At 36.9% G+C, this 13,383-nt stretch overlaps 2 protein-coding genes across 2 annotated transcripts in view; both read left to right on the top strand.

Moving 5' to 3' along the window:
• The window catches only part of LOC101626025 (zinc finger protein 33B-like), a gene marked incomplete at its 3' end in the record, with an annotated part of 12,634 nt that extends 7,622 nt beyond the window's left edge, over window positions 1-5,012 (top strand). The window contains exons 5-6 of the mRNA XM_004685174.2: window positions 1,681-1,776; window positions 4,915-5,012. Of these exons, the coding sequence (XP_004685231.2) occupies window positions 1,681-1,776; window positions 4,915-5,012 (194 nt within the window). The remainder of the gene's footprint in view (window positions 1-1,680; window positions 1,777-4,914) is intronic.
• LOC105853755 (zinc finger protein 525-like) lies at window positions 5,004-7,262 on the top strand. Its single transcript, XM_012726118.1, has one exon. It carries the CDS (start codon window positions 5,019-5,021, stop codon window positions 6,039-6,041), a length of 1,023 nt encoding a protein of 340 aa, XP_012581572.1. The 5' UTR covers window positions 5,004-5,018; the 3' UTR covers window positions 6,042-7,262.
• The last annotated feature ends 6,121 nt before the right edge of the window (window positions 7,263-13,383 follow it).

Below are 13,383 nucleotides of genomic sequence, written 5' to 3'. Positions count from 1 at the left end.
TTTTTTAATTTTATTTATTTAGTAGAAGAGAGAGGATGTTCATAGAGGTGCAGGGAGTGAGAGGATTCACCAGAGACAGAGTGAGAAATAGAATAGGCAGATGTACTGAAATACACTGCCGAGGGGAGCAGTGGGAGAGGTCTTTGGCGCCAGCATGTGGTTTAACTTCCAGGCTGGCGATTGAACACCTGTTGCAGTGGTTGCTGAGAGCTTAACGGTGCTGACTTTAACCTCTGCACCACTAGAGAGGTCTCCGCTTCCTTTTTGTATTTATACTGCCCCATTCTGTAAGTGGTTATCAGTATCCCCTGGAATCACTAATCTGCTCACTATTTCTATGATTTTATCATTTCAGAAAGTTATATAAATGGAACCATATAACCTTTGAGGTTCACTTTTTTCTTATCAAGCATAAAACCTTGTGAAGTTTGTCCTAAAATACTCCACGTGTCAGATCATTCTGGTAATGTTGAGAAGAACATCATCATCTGCGATGTTCTAGAGCTTGGTCAGCAGTTCACCCACTGAAGGATACTTGGGTTATGCCATATAATAGATTAAACTGCTGAGAATATTTGTGTGTATTTTTTGTGAATGTATTCCCCCCTGCCCCTCCCCTATAAGTGCCAAACTGTTGAGTTTTTAATTCATGTGATAAGTGTATATTTAGTTTTATAAGAAGCTGCCCGTAATTATACATTTAGAGATAAACTTTTACAGCAACATAACCACTATTTGTTATTGTCTCTGCTTTTTTTTTTTAAGCTGTCTGAATAGGTGTGTAGTGATATGTTTTAAGGTTTTAGTTTTTGCTTTCACAATGGCAGTAATGTTGCATGGTTTTTCATGTGCTTATTTGCTATTTGCATGTCTTTTTTAGGAAAATATCTGTTATATCTTTTGCTTATTTATCCCCATATTTTTTTGTTTTAATTTTTTTTCGAACTAAGACTTTGGTTATGTTGGTTGCTTATGTGGATTCCATATATTTTCTTAGTCTGCAGATTGTCTTTTTGGCCTCTTGACCAGGTCTTTCATAGTAAAAACATGTTCACTTTTGATGAAGTTCAGTGTAATATTGTTAGATGCATTACCCTTGTGTCAAAAGAAATTTCTAAGCCTAAGATCTTGAACATTTTCTATTTTCCCTTTCAAAAGTTTTATAGTTTAATGCTTTACACTTAAATCTCATGATGCATTTTGCATTAATATTTGTATACCTGTGGGGTTTACATCAATGCTAATTTATTTATTTTTGTCTATGGATGACCAGTTGTTCAGTACCATTTGTTCAACAAAACTGGTCTTATGATGAATTTCTCTTACATCTTTTTTTCAAAAATTATCATGGCTGGGCTTATGTTTAGTTGTTTGGTTCTCTTTTCTATTTCTATTTCTCTGTCAACACTTTTAAATAATTCTTTTTTTGGCAACTTAGCAAGGAACAAAATTGTCAAATATATAACAGGACACACACACACACATACGTATATATATATATATATATATATACGGTTACCTTTTTAGAGCTCCATTTTGATCTGTCTGTAGTGTTTTTTGGGGGGGGGTGTTTCCATGTATCTGTTTTAATAGTTTCTTTAAGAACTACATTTCAGACAAAATATTATGGTTTGTTAGTATTAATATTTTATAATGTTCTGTATTACTTCCTATTTATAGGATATTGCTTAATAAAGCCAAAAGTGATCTTCAGGTTGGAGCAAGGAAAAGATCCATGGCTATCAGAGGATGACTTTCTGAAGAGGAATTACCCAGGTGAGTTTTGGCATTCTGGCAGCAGATAACCCTGGAAAATGAAGTTCAAAAGGAGATCAAGTGAACATGGCACCTTGGAAGTGTAGAAATGAATAAATCCAACACTACTGGATTTGGAGGGTGTAATCTACAGGATACAGTGCGATCATTTTCAGGTTTCACCTGAGTTTAGGCAACAGTGTATATCATTTACACCCCAAATAAACCAATCAATTAAATAACGGTGTCTAGCTTACCTTGGAAAAAGGAGAGAAAGCATTGTGTAAGAAGATACAGTACAGCTATACTTAGAAATACAGCCATGCAAGTAACGAAATTTTGAAAATCTTTGCACACCATGAAATAAAGCTGGAATGAATCATGGCAAAGGATTGGGAGACTTTAAAAATTTTTTATAGTTCATTAATGTATTTTTATGTTGTTTGAAGATCTTTTCTAACAAGTTTTTAAAGATATATAACATTGGTAACTGGGACAGGATGGTGTTGAAGTGAGGTTAATGTTAGAGCTTTGAAACAGAATAGAGAGCCCAGCTACAGTCACATGCGTTAATAACAGATGATTTGTGAAGAGGGTGACAGTGCAGAAAGCTGCAGTGCCATTTTATGAAAACTGTTTTGCATCCCAGCTTTATACATACAGAACTGGGATACAGGTGAGAGGTACGGGGGGCAGTGAGAGGATTCACCAGAGTCAGAGTGGGGGAGCAGAACAGGAAGATCAACGGAGTACACTGCTGAGGGGAGCAGCGGGTGAGACAGAGGTCTGCTGAGCCATGTGGGTCACCTCCCCGGCCAGGGATCGAACTCGCACTGAAGTGGCTGTGACTAGCTTAGCACTCTACCCTGCTGTGCCACCAGGGAGGGCCCCTCTTGTTCCCTCTTTTAGCTTTTATTCATTTATTTTGGTGTGTGGGTTTCTATTTTAACTCTGTGCAGTTTATCTCATGAATGTTTCTGGAACCTCTGCCACAGTTAAGATACAAAACTGTTACATTATCACAAACTAAATTTCTTGAGCTTCAGTTTGTTTTGTTTTTTAATTTTATTTATTTAGTAGAAGAGAGAGGATGTTCATAGAGGTGCAGGGAGTGAGAGGATTCACCAGAGACAGAGTGAGAAATAGAATAGGCAGATGTACTGAAATACACTGCCGAGGGGAGCAGTGGGAGAGGTCTTTGGCGCCAGCATGTGGTTTAACTTCCAGGCTGGCGATTGAACACCTGTTGCAGTGGTTGCTGAGAGCTTAACGGTGCTGACTTTAACCTCTGCACCACTAGAGAGGTCTCCGCTTCCTTTTTGTATTTATACTGCCCCATTCTGTAAGTGGTTATCAGTATCCCCTGGAATCACTAATCTGCTCACTATTTCTATGATTTTATCATTTCAGAAAGTTATATAAATGGAACCATATAACCTTTGAGGTTCACTTTTTTCTTATCAAGCATAAAACCTTGTGAAGTTTGTCCTAAAATACTCCACGTGTCAGATCATTCTGGTAATGTTGAGAAGAACATCATCATCTGCGATGTTCTAGAGCTTGGTCAGCAGTTCACCCACTGAAGGATACTTGGGTTATGCCATATAATAGATTAAACTGCTGAGAATATTTGTGTGTATTTTTTGTGAATGTATTCCCCCCTGCCCATCCCCTATAAGTGCCAAACTGTTGAGTTTTTAATTCATGTGATAAGTGTATATTTAGTTTTATAAGAAGCTGCCCGTAATTATACATTTAGAGATAAACTTTTACAGCAACATAACCACTATTTGTTATTGTCTCTGCTTTTTTTTTTTAAGCTGTCTGAATAGGTGTGTAGTGATATGTTTTAAGGTTTTAGTTTTTGCTTTCACAATGGCAGTAATGTTGCATGGTTTTTCATGTGCTTATTTGCTATTTGCATGTCTTTTTTAGGAAAATATCTGTTATATCTTTTGCTTATTTATCCCCATATTTTTTTGTTTTAATTTTTTTTCGAACTAAGACTTTGGTTATGTTGGTTGCTTATGTGGATTCCATATATTTTCTTAGTCTGCAGATTGTCTTTTTGGCCTCTTGACCAGGTCTTTCATAGTAAAAACATGTTCACTTTTGATGAAGTTCAGTGTAATATTGTTAGATGCATTACCCTTGTGTCAAAAGAAATTTCTAAGCCTAAGATCTTGAACATTTTCTATTTTCCCTTTCAAAAGTTTTATAGTTTAATGCTTTACACTTAAATCTCATGATGCATTTTGCATTAATATTTGTATACCTGTGGGGTTTACATCAATGCTAATTTATTTATTTTTGTCTATGGATGACCAGTTGTTCAGTACCATTTGTTCAACAAAACTGGTCTTATGATGAATTTCTCTTACATCTTTTTTTAAAAAATTATCATGGCTGGGCTTATGTTTAGTTGTTTGGTTCTCTTTTCTATTTCTATTTCTCTGTCAACACTTTTAAATAATTCTTTTTTTGGCAACTTAGCAAGGAACAAAATTGTCAAATATATAACAGGACACACACACACACATACGTATATATATATATATATATATATACGTATGTGTGTGTGTGTGTGTATATATATACGTATATATATATGTATATGTGTGTGTATATATACGTATATGTGTGTGTGTGTATATATATGTATGTATGTATGTATGTATGTATACACACACTCCTGTCATGTTGTATTCACCACCAACAAAACAGTGAGTGCAGAGTGACAGAAAGTTTCTGGAAGTATCATTTAATTTGAGTGTAGCATTTTTCCTTCATAAAAAATACCCTCTAAATGTGACATTGTTGTATCTACATTTTAGAACTGTACCCATTGGCCCCACATAATAAAAAGACTACTCAGTTTAATGCATCTCATCTCAAGACTAAAAATTTGAAAACCAATGTTTGAGAGAAACTTTTTGATTACAATCAGAATTTCAATTCTTTTAGTTAAATCAAACAACTTATTCCATATCAGACTTTTCATGCTTTGAGGCTTTAGACTATAACCAACAAAGCTAATGCTTTTTATCAAAAGGCTGCTTTATTACAGGGAAAGTATCCACACAAAAGGGAAATGGATGCTCTCACTGTGTAATGACTTAACTGTGTAAATAACAATTGACCCTTATTGTCTCTCTCCAGGTATTCACACAGAAAAAAGTTATTCTGAACTTAAGGAAGATGAACATAGTAAAATTTGGAACAGTTTCAGTCAAGTTACTCAACTTCAGACAGCTGATACAAGAATGGAAAACTTTAGTCAGAAAGCACATTTCAGAGAATATCAGAAAATTCATCTAGAAGTGAAACCTCTTGAATGTGGAAAACTCAACCACAGTTCAGCCATTACAGTACAGCAGAGAACTCAGGAAATAGAGACATCTTGTGATAATATTACATGTAGGGAACCTTTCAGTTTTCAGTCACCCTTCAGTATGCATCAGAGAATTCATGGCAGGAGAAAAGCCTGTGAAAAATCCTTGCCTGTGAGATCATCCATCGTTGTAGAGCAGAGAACTCACACAGCTGAGAAAACCTATGAATGTAATGAATGTGGGAGAGACTTTTTTTGTAAATCATACCTAGTAAGACATCAGAGAAAACATACAGGGGAAAAACCATATGAATGTAATGAATGTGGTAAAACTTTCAGTCGCAAGTCAAGTGTTGGAAAACATCAGACAACTCACACAGGGGAGAAACCATATAAATGTGGGGACTGTGGGAAAACTTTCAGGCGGAAGGCACACCTCACTGTACATCAGACAAATCACACAGGGAAGAAACCCTATAAGTGTGATGAATGTGGTAAAACTTTCAGCTGGAAGTCAAACCTTAGAGAACATCAGAGATTTCACACAAGGGAGAAACCCTATAAATGTGATGAGTGTGGGAAAACTTTTAGCTGGAAGTCTAACCTTCGAGAACATCAAACAACTCACACAGGGGAGAAACCCTATGAATGTAATGAATGTAGTAAAACTTTCAGCAATAAGTCAAACCTTGGAAAACATCAGAAAATTCATACAACAGAGAAACCTTATAAATGTGATGAATGTGGGAAGAATTTCACCCGGAAGTCATACCTTGGACTACATCAGCAGATTCACACAAGGGAGAAACTATACCAGTGTAATGAATGTGGTCAAACTTTCAAGAATAAGTCAGACCTTGGAAAACATCAGAGAATTCACATGGTGGAGAAATCCTATAAATGTGCTCAAACATTTAGCTGCGAGTCAAGCCTTGAAATGCATCAGACAACATGAGAGAGGTGTAGAGATGTATCTGGGAGAGTGTTTACCCATAATGCACATCTTGTAAAACATTTGAGAAGTCACACATAGGAAAAGCCTGATAAGTGATGAATGGGAACACTTTCACCTAAATGTAAAATTTTAAGAGTTACTATGCAAGTGAGTTGAATGTGGGTGTGCTTTCCTTTTGGAAATCAGGCCTCATGGTATATCAGAGCAACTGAGGAACAGACAGTACATGGGAAATGTTTGCAATATAGCTCTAAACTTGTGAGATGTTTCACACAAGGCATTTAATGAATTGCATTTTTAGCATTTAGCCTCACCTGTGCAAACAAAATTTAAAAAGATGTGAAATCCCTAAATGTATAATGGATTTTCAGATACAAACTATAAAAGGAGAGAAAAGATGTTTTCTCAGATTCAGTATGTGGCACTTTGAAAATTAAATCAATAGGGTTGGATTAAGATTTACTTCATATGCATAGGAGGGATCTCACACAAATGAAATGAAAACTGAAAGAGGAGGTCAGCCCTGGAAGCTTATATACCATTTTCATAAAAGTGCAAAGGAGTAATCAAACAAAGGAAAAGGGCTTTGAGGTAGAGGTGGTACATATGGTAAGGGAAATATTCAGGGAATGTGATAGAAAAAAGATTATTTCAGTTAGATATTTCTAGGCAGATTTCTAAAGAATTGTCTCCTCATCATTCAATAGAAAATGGAATGTGGAACACCTTCACAAGAGATTGATATCCTGCTATAGGTAGATGGGGGAGGGGTGAAGAGTGTTTCTGTCTACTGTTTCAGGTTCAGCTCAAGATAATTCTAATATCATACTGCCCTATTTTGGATACTGCTGTATCCCCTTCACGTGATAGCTAAATTTGATAGATGAAGAGATTTCCATCAGTGGCCCTACCTCAGCTTCACCAAACTCTTTGAATATAGTGAATATGGAAAAACTTCATTCAGACATCAAATCTTGCAGAGTTAGTTTTTCCTACTACCCTCTTTACATTCTTGAGCCTACATAAGCCATGAATAGGACTGCTGAAAATTGCCAAGTTATGTGTCACATTCATTGGGTTGGAGAACTGACAACGTCCTCAACAACCATTACCTATTAAGGGCAACTGTTCACTATTACTAGTCATAGAAATGATACGAATTTGTTTTATGTGGGGAGTTACCCTCAGGCTCTACAGATATCCTTTTTTTTTTTTTAAGATTTATTTATTTGTGCATACAGAACTGGGGTACAGGCCAGAGGCACAGTGGCGGCGAGAGGCTTCACCAGAGACAGAGTGGAGAGCAGAACAGGCAGATCGATGAAGTACACTGCTGAGGGGAGCAGCGGCGGGTCAGGAGAGGTCTGCCACGCCATGTGGTCACCTCTGGGGCAGGCGGGAATCGAACTCATGTGGAAGCGGCTTTAGATTCTCAGTGCTGTGCTTTAACCCACTGCGCCACCAGGGAGGGCCTCTACAGATATCCTTTAATCCTCAAGCTTTAACCCACCCACATATCTTTGCCCATACCATTCTGATCATTGCCAAAATCTATTATCATGGGTGCAAAATGACCACTTTGTATTTTATTATTCCTCCTTTGCTTTTTGTGTGTGGAAGAATTCCTTTCTCCAAGTTAAAATTTTTTTTTTAAGATTTATTTATTTATTCATATAGAACTGGGCCAGGCCAGAGATGCTGAGGGTGAGAGGATTCACCAGAAACAGAGTAGGGAGCACAACAGACAGATCAACAAAGTACACTGCTGAGGGAACAGCGGGCATGTCAGGAGAGGTCTGCCTTGCCATGTGGATCTCCTCTGGGGCAGGCAGGGATCGAAGTCATGGGAAGTGGTTTAAGCTTCTTAGTGCTGTGCTTTACCTGCTGTGCCACCAGAGAGGGGCTCCAAGTTTTAAAATTTATGTTACTATGGTGTTGATTCTTTTTATTCTGAACTAGTTATTTTTCATGAAATATTTGAGATAAACCTAGTAGGTTGATTCAGATTCACTCCTGTTTGCTACTGTGTTTCTGATATTTTTGCTCTTAGCAAAGCATTCTTGTTCTGATCATGTTTAATCAACTTTTCTAATACTTTGTATTATAAAGGAAGTATTTCATTTACTCTCTCCCCCCCTAAAAATTGTATACTTTTGAAAGATTTAGTCTTAAGCCTCTAAAATATTTTGAAATTCTGTTTGAAATAGTATTTCATTTTCCTCTCACTCAGGTATACACAAGGTATAACCGACGCAAATAGCTAGCTTAGATTTATTTCTGGGACACTCAAGATACAAACCTAGTGATTTAGTGGCCTTTTCTGCTTTTTGTCTTCACTTGACTATAGAGAGAACATTCCCCAACCCCACTTCATCCTCTGGAGAATGTTATCTGAGCTGAAACATGAATTTCTTCCTGCTATATGGGTCTGTCTTACCTGTCGCTACTATTCCAACAAATGTTAGGATCATCTGAGGACCTGAGAAATTAGATTTCTCCATCCCTTCAGGTTCTTCATGCTGCCGCAGTCAAACAGGAGTCCTGTTTCAGATGATTTTGTAACATTACACTTGACCGCGCTCCATTATACCAGGTCAGTTCCCTTGCCTCTGACAGAATGACCCTGGGTTTGAGTTGGGTCCCAAGCACTGCACATTAATACAATTAATTTGAGTCTACACTGCCTTCTTAGTTAACTGTCTGCATCTGCCATCAACAGACTCTGACCTGATAGCCAGACTGACAGGCAACCCACCTCGAGCTAAGGAGCCCCTGGAGTCTGCTCAGGTAGGTGACTGCCTGCTTCCTCAGGCTTAGTCACTTCTGTATTCTTGGGCCCTGTTCTCCCACGTTGAGCACATATTTTTTCAGTGTCAGGTCAGTAGGAAAAATAACCTGTTCCTAGCCTGCATCTTACAAATGAGTTTGAGGGAGTTTATTAGCTGTTGGTATGCATTCAGATTTATGGCTGTGTGTGGGTCTTTGCATATTTCTAACAGTTTGTGGCTTTTGACTCAAAATTGTCATAGGAATGTGATGATAATACATTAAAAAAATTTTTTTTTTGGAATAGCTTTAAATTTTTAGCTGCTGTTCAGAAGCCTACAGAAGCTTTGTGACTGTCATGGTTAACCCCAAGTCTAGTTGTAGCACTGCCACCTTTGAGGTCACGTGGGGAGATAGAGGTCTATTTTGTTTCCTGAGTACCACCTGGATTTCCAGTTCTCATGGCCATACTGATTCCAGTGACCCCTTTCCGGTCCTGTAAGGAGTGAGGCTGGATTGAAGTGTTCTGGAAATACCCGGGAAAATCTGTCAGTCCTTTCTTACGATGGCTTTCCTTTCTGCTGGATGATAGCTTCTGAGTAGAGGCTGTACACTCAACTAGGAAGATTTTAGTTTAGCACCATTTGGTGTGCAGCTCAGAAAAATACACCTTTGAGAATATCTAAGAAGGTAACTAGAGACTGCTATATCTTTTTATTATCAAGTGAATTCACTTGTACAAACTTGCATTCTGGATGTGTGCGTGTGAATGGTTTATTTATAGGTGTGTCTGTATTCCTTGTGTCTTTGCAAACTTTGAAATTCTCAGTGTTCTTTAAAATGGACTCTTTTAAAATATGCTTTTTTTGGTAAACCAGATTGTAAATCCATATGCAGAAGTTAAGTGTGGCTGCTTAAATGCAACATGCCTTCGGATTTTCAAACAATTGAAAACTCTTACGTGTGCATCAGTGTTTGAGTGTGCATGTTTGTCTGTTTTAGGGATGCAACAATATTGCTGGGGAACCTGTATGCAAGTAAAAATAGACCTTTGGCAGGTGGTTGGGGTTAACATACGGAGCCAGGCTCCATGAGGTTTAGCAGACAACACCTCTGGCTGGGAACTAAGTGGTGCTATCAGATGTCATGCAGTGCTGAATGATTGTAGGCATAATTGGCCATCCCTTATTGAGCAAACTTGATGAACACATGAAACATTTAGTGAAAATGGTGCCTTCAGAGTAGGGACTACATCTTAGGCCCGACAAACTGACCCATGGGTTGAATCTAGCCCATTGCTTTCCTGCAACTTTAAAGGCTCAGAATTTTTTTTTTGTTATGTGATTGAAGAAAGTGACTATTTTTACATATGAAGATGAATAAATATTCTTATCTTTAACATATTACTGGAGTCAACTGTCATCATTTATTTACTTGGTGTCTATAGCCAGCAGAGTTCAGTAGTTGCAAAATAGACACTTTCCTTTGGACCACTTGTGTTGTTTCACACTGCTGCTCATAGTGTTACGAGGACCAGTGACACAGTTAAAACTTGCCATTACTTTGTTTCAAACTGTCATATTGTAGGACTTTTAAAAACTACTGGTATAACTGAAGAAGAAGAGATAAAGGTGGATTTAAAAAGTACAATGGAGTGTATTTGTGTTGAATTAGTTGTTGACTCTTACAAATGAAAATAGTGTCACCATACATATGTCTGAAATATAGGCATGTAGATATTATTATGCGAAGGTTTTATCAACATACTCTCATCTCTTGAGTAAGCAATTGCCAAAATTGGAAAACTAGAATGTCTCATCACAGAATAACTTCACAAAAAATTTGGTTGCTTTGAAATCAAGTTTTCAAATTGCTCATTTGTGAAGTGAGGGAAAACATTTAGTAATATTAGTTAGATTGTATTTTATTACAACAGGTGAAGATGTATGTTCATATTGGAGGGTAGGGGAGATTCAAACTGAAGATTTGTATTTTTATTAGAACACGTAAGAGCTGAGGTCAGTGGAAATAACACGAGCAGTCAAGTAAGAAAAAAGCAGATGACTTAAATGGTTTTCCTTGGCAGTCTTGTGTCAGGATTTGATACCATTACTGCTCTTGATTTACATTTTATTTCAGTGCACCATTTGAAGTGACTGAAGAATTAACCTCTGTGAACCATCTGTATGGAACAACTGCAGTCGAGAATATTGTCAAAGAGTTGGGAAAACTCTTACTTGTTACACTCTGAAACCTAAAGTAGAATGTGCTTAGACGTGTTACAACTGATGGTGACCATCGTATTGTAGAGCAGAAAACTTCTTAGCTGAACTAATTAACAAACCTTGTTATTGTATTATTTATCAAAAGGAACATGTTTAAAATGCTTTGATCTAGCCTGTGTCATTGAGTAGTATGAAAGGTAAACCTTGCCTTGCTCTTATCCCTTATCAGGAGACCTAGAAATTTTTCCAAAAATCAAAGTTGATGATTTCACTTGACACTCACCATATGGCCAATCAGACACTTAGCACCTGTACATATATATTTTGGTTGCTTTTTGGGCTCATATCATTTGAGCTCATGTGAAAAAATATTAAGAATTTTCTTCTGAATGAGAAAAACTGCCCTTGGCACTAATGATGAACTGGGTACCTTTGGAAATTCACTTTGTTTGATGATCTGGTTTGGCTGAACTTAATGTTACGAGGCAAAACTACTTACATGTTAATCATATATATTGGTTCAAACAACAGATGTTTGATTCATAATATCTAGCCACACTATAAACTGTGTGGTTGAAATTCAAGCAACAAGGAATATTCCCATTCCCACATTTTATAATCTGAAACTTCTGTTGAAATTTTCTTGGGCATTGATGCATGTGTAACAACATTCATTAAACTTTGCAGTTTGAGCAGCTGTTAAGTTTTTATTGAAAATGATTATTCTACAATATAACAGCATGTTGAGAGTCAAATATCTAGAGAACAATCAATTCTGTAAATGTCTTCCTAGCACTAAATATGCTCAACTAGTCATATACTTTCACTTGGGACTTGGTGATATGTATTTGCTTAGGAAGGCATTTTGAGGAAGTATATTGTGTGAAGTCTCATCAGCATTAACAGGTAGAGAGTTGCAGTTCATTTTGATGATAGCCAGGCAACTTTGAACTCCAATTGATTGTAGAATTTCATTCTGCATAGTAGGTCCACGTCATATAAACTTGTACTCAATAGTTTTAACCTTAGAACTGAAGATTAACAACTAACTTTTGTTCTCATTATTTATATACTAGTTTTCATTTGCCTCCTCTTCCATAAAAGTCTAAGCTATTTTCTGACATTTACAAAAAGTTTATCAAGGTGTTGCTGCAGTGAAATGATGGTACCTTAAAATTATTTCAAGACTGTAACAGTGCTACAAAAGAGTAAGTCAGGCCTGATCCTAAAGAGATCTAGTCCTTCAATTACTTGCCCGAACACAATATCCTATAATGGAAATCAATATATTAGTGTATAGTGGGTTGAAAAGTGTCTCCCCAAAGCCATCTCCATTTGGGAACTCAGAGTATGATTTTATGGAGTTATTTGCATAATTGCCCATATTTGTATAATTATGGTGAGGATTAGATGAGATTACTGGGTTTGGTTGAACTCTAAATCCAATGAGAATATCTTCTAAGAAACAAAGACTGATCAGGACACAGAGAAAGTATTCTGAAGATAATCAAGGTTGGAGTTTTCAAGGAATATTAGGATCTACCAGAAGCTGAGAGAGGAAAGAAAGAAAATATCCTCCCCCGAGTGTGGCCCTGTTGACATCTTGAGTTTTTAATTTTCCTCCATTTAGTCGGGAGTCCTTTAGCTATCTGGGGTTTTAAGTGATTCCATGTGAATTCTAGCAGCATTTGTTTATTTCTCTAAAGAATGCCATTGTGATTTTTATTGGAATTACATTGAATTTGCAAATTACTTATGGCAGTTTGGCCATTTTGATAATGTTAATTCTGCTCCATGAGCAGGACTGTCTCCATTTCTTTTTATTCCTTTTAACAGTGTTTGTAAAAAAAATTTTTTTTTTGGTATAGGTCTTTTACCACTTTTGTTAGGCTTATTCCTAGGTATTTAATTTTTGGGGATACAGTTATAAATGGGATGGTTTTCTTAATTTCCTCCTTTTCAGGCTATCTGAAAGCCATTGATATATTTTTAAATATAACAGTTTATTTTTACATCATTTTGTGCATTTTTTCACCTCAATTGTAATCCCCATAGCCTTCTCACCACTAAATCACCCATGTGCCAATCAACATAGTCCAGTACATTTCCCTCTCCCCACTGTTTTTGATCCCATTCCCCACTGCACCCCCATAAATGTCTACGGTATATAGTTGTTCATTATTATTATTATTTTCTCCCCTGGTCCTTTATATTCCTGCTATGAGAGAAACCATCTGGTATTTTTCCTTTTCTTTCTGGCTTATTCCACTAAGCATGATCTTTTCCAGTTCCATCCATGTTGCTGTAAAAGACATGTGTTTATTTTTTTTGGTTGCTGAGTAATATTCCAT

This window comes from Condylura cristata, unplaced genomic scaffold (genome assembly GCF_000260355.1).
Source record: "Condylura cristata isolate star-nosed mole 26May11 unplaced genomic scaffold, ConCri1.0 scaffold00017, whole genome shotgun sequence".
NCBI classification, from domain to species: Eukaryota; Metazoa; Chordata; class Mammalia; order Eulipotyphla; family Talpidae; genus Condylura; species Condylura cristata.
The sequence above is the reverse complement of the archived record's forward strand: the minus strand, read 5'-3'. Positions and strand labels throughout refer to the sequence as shown.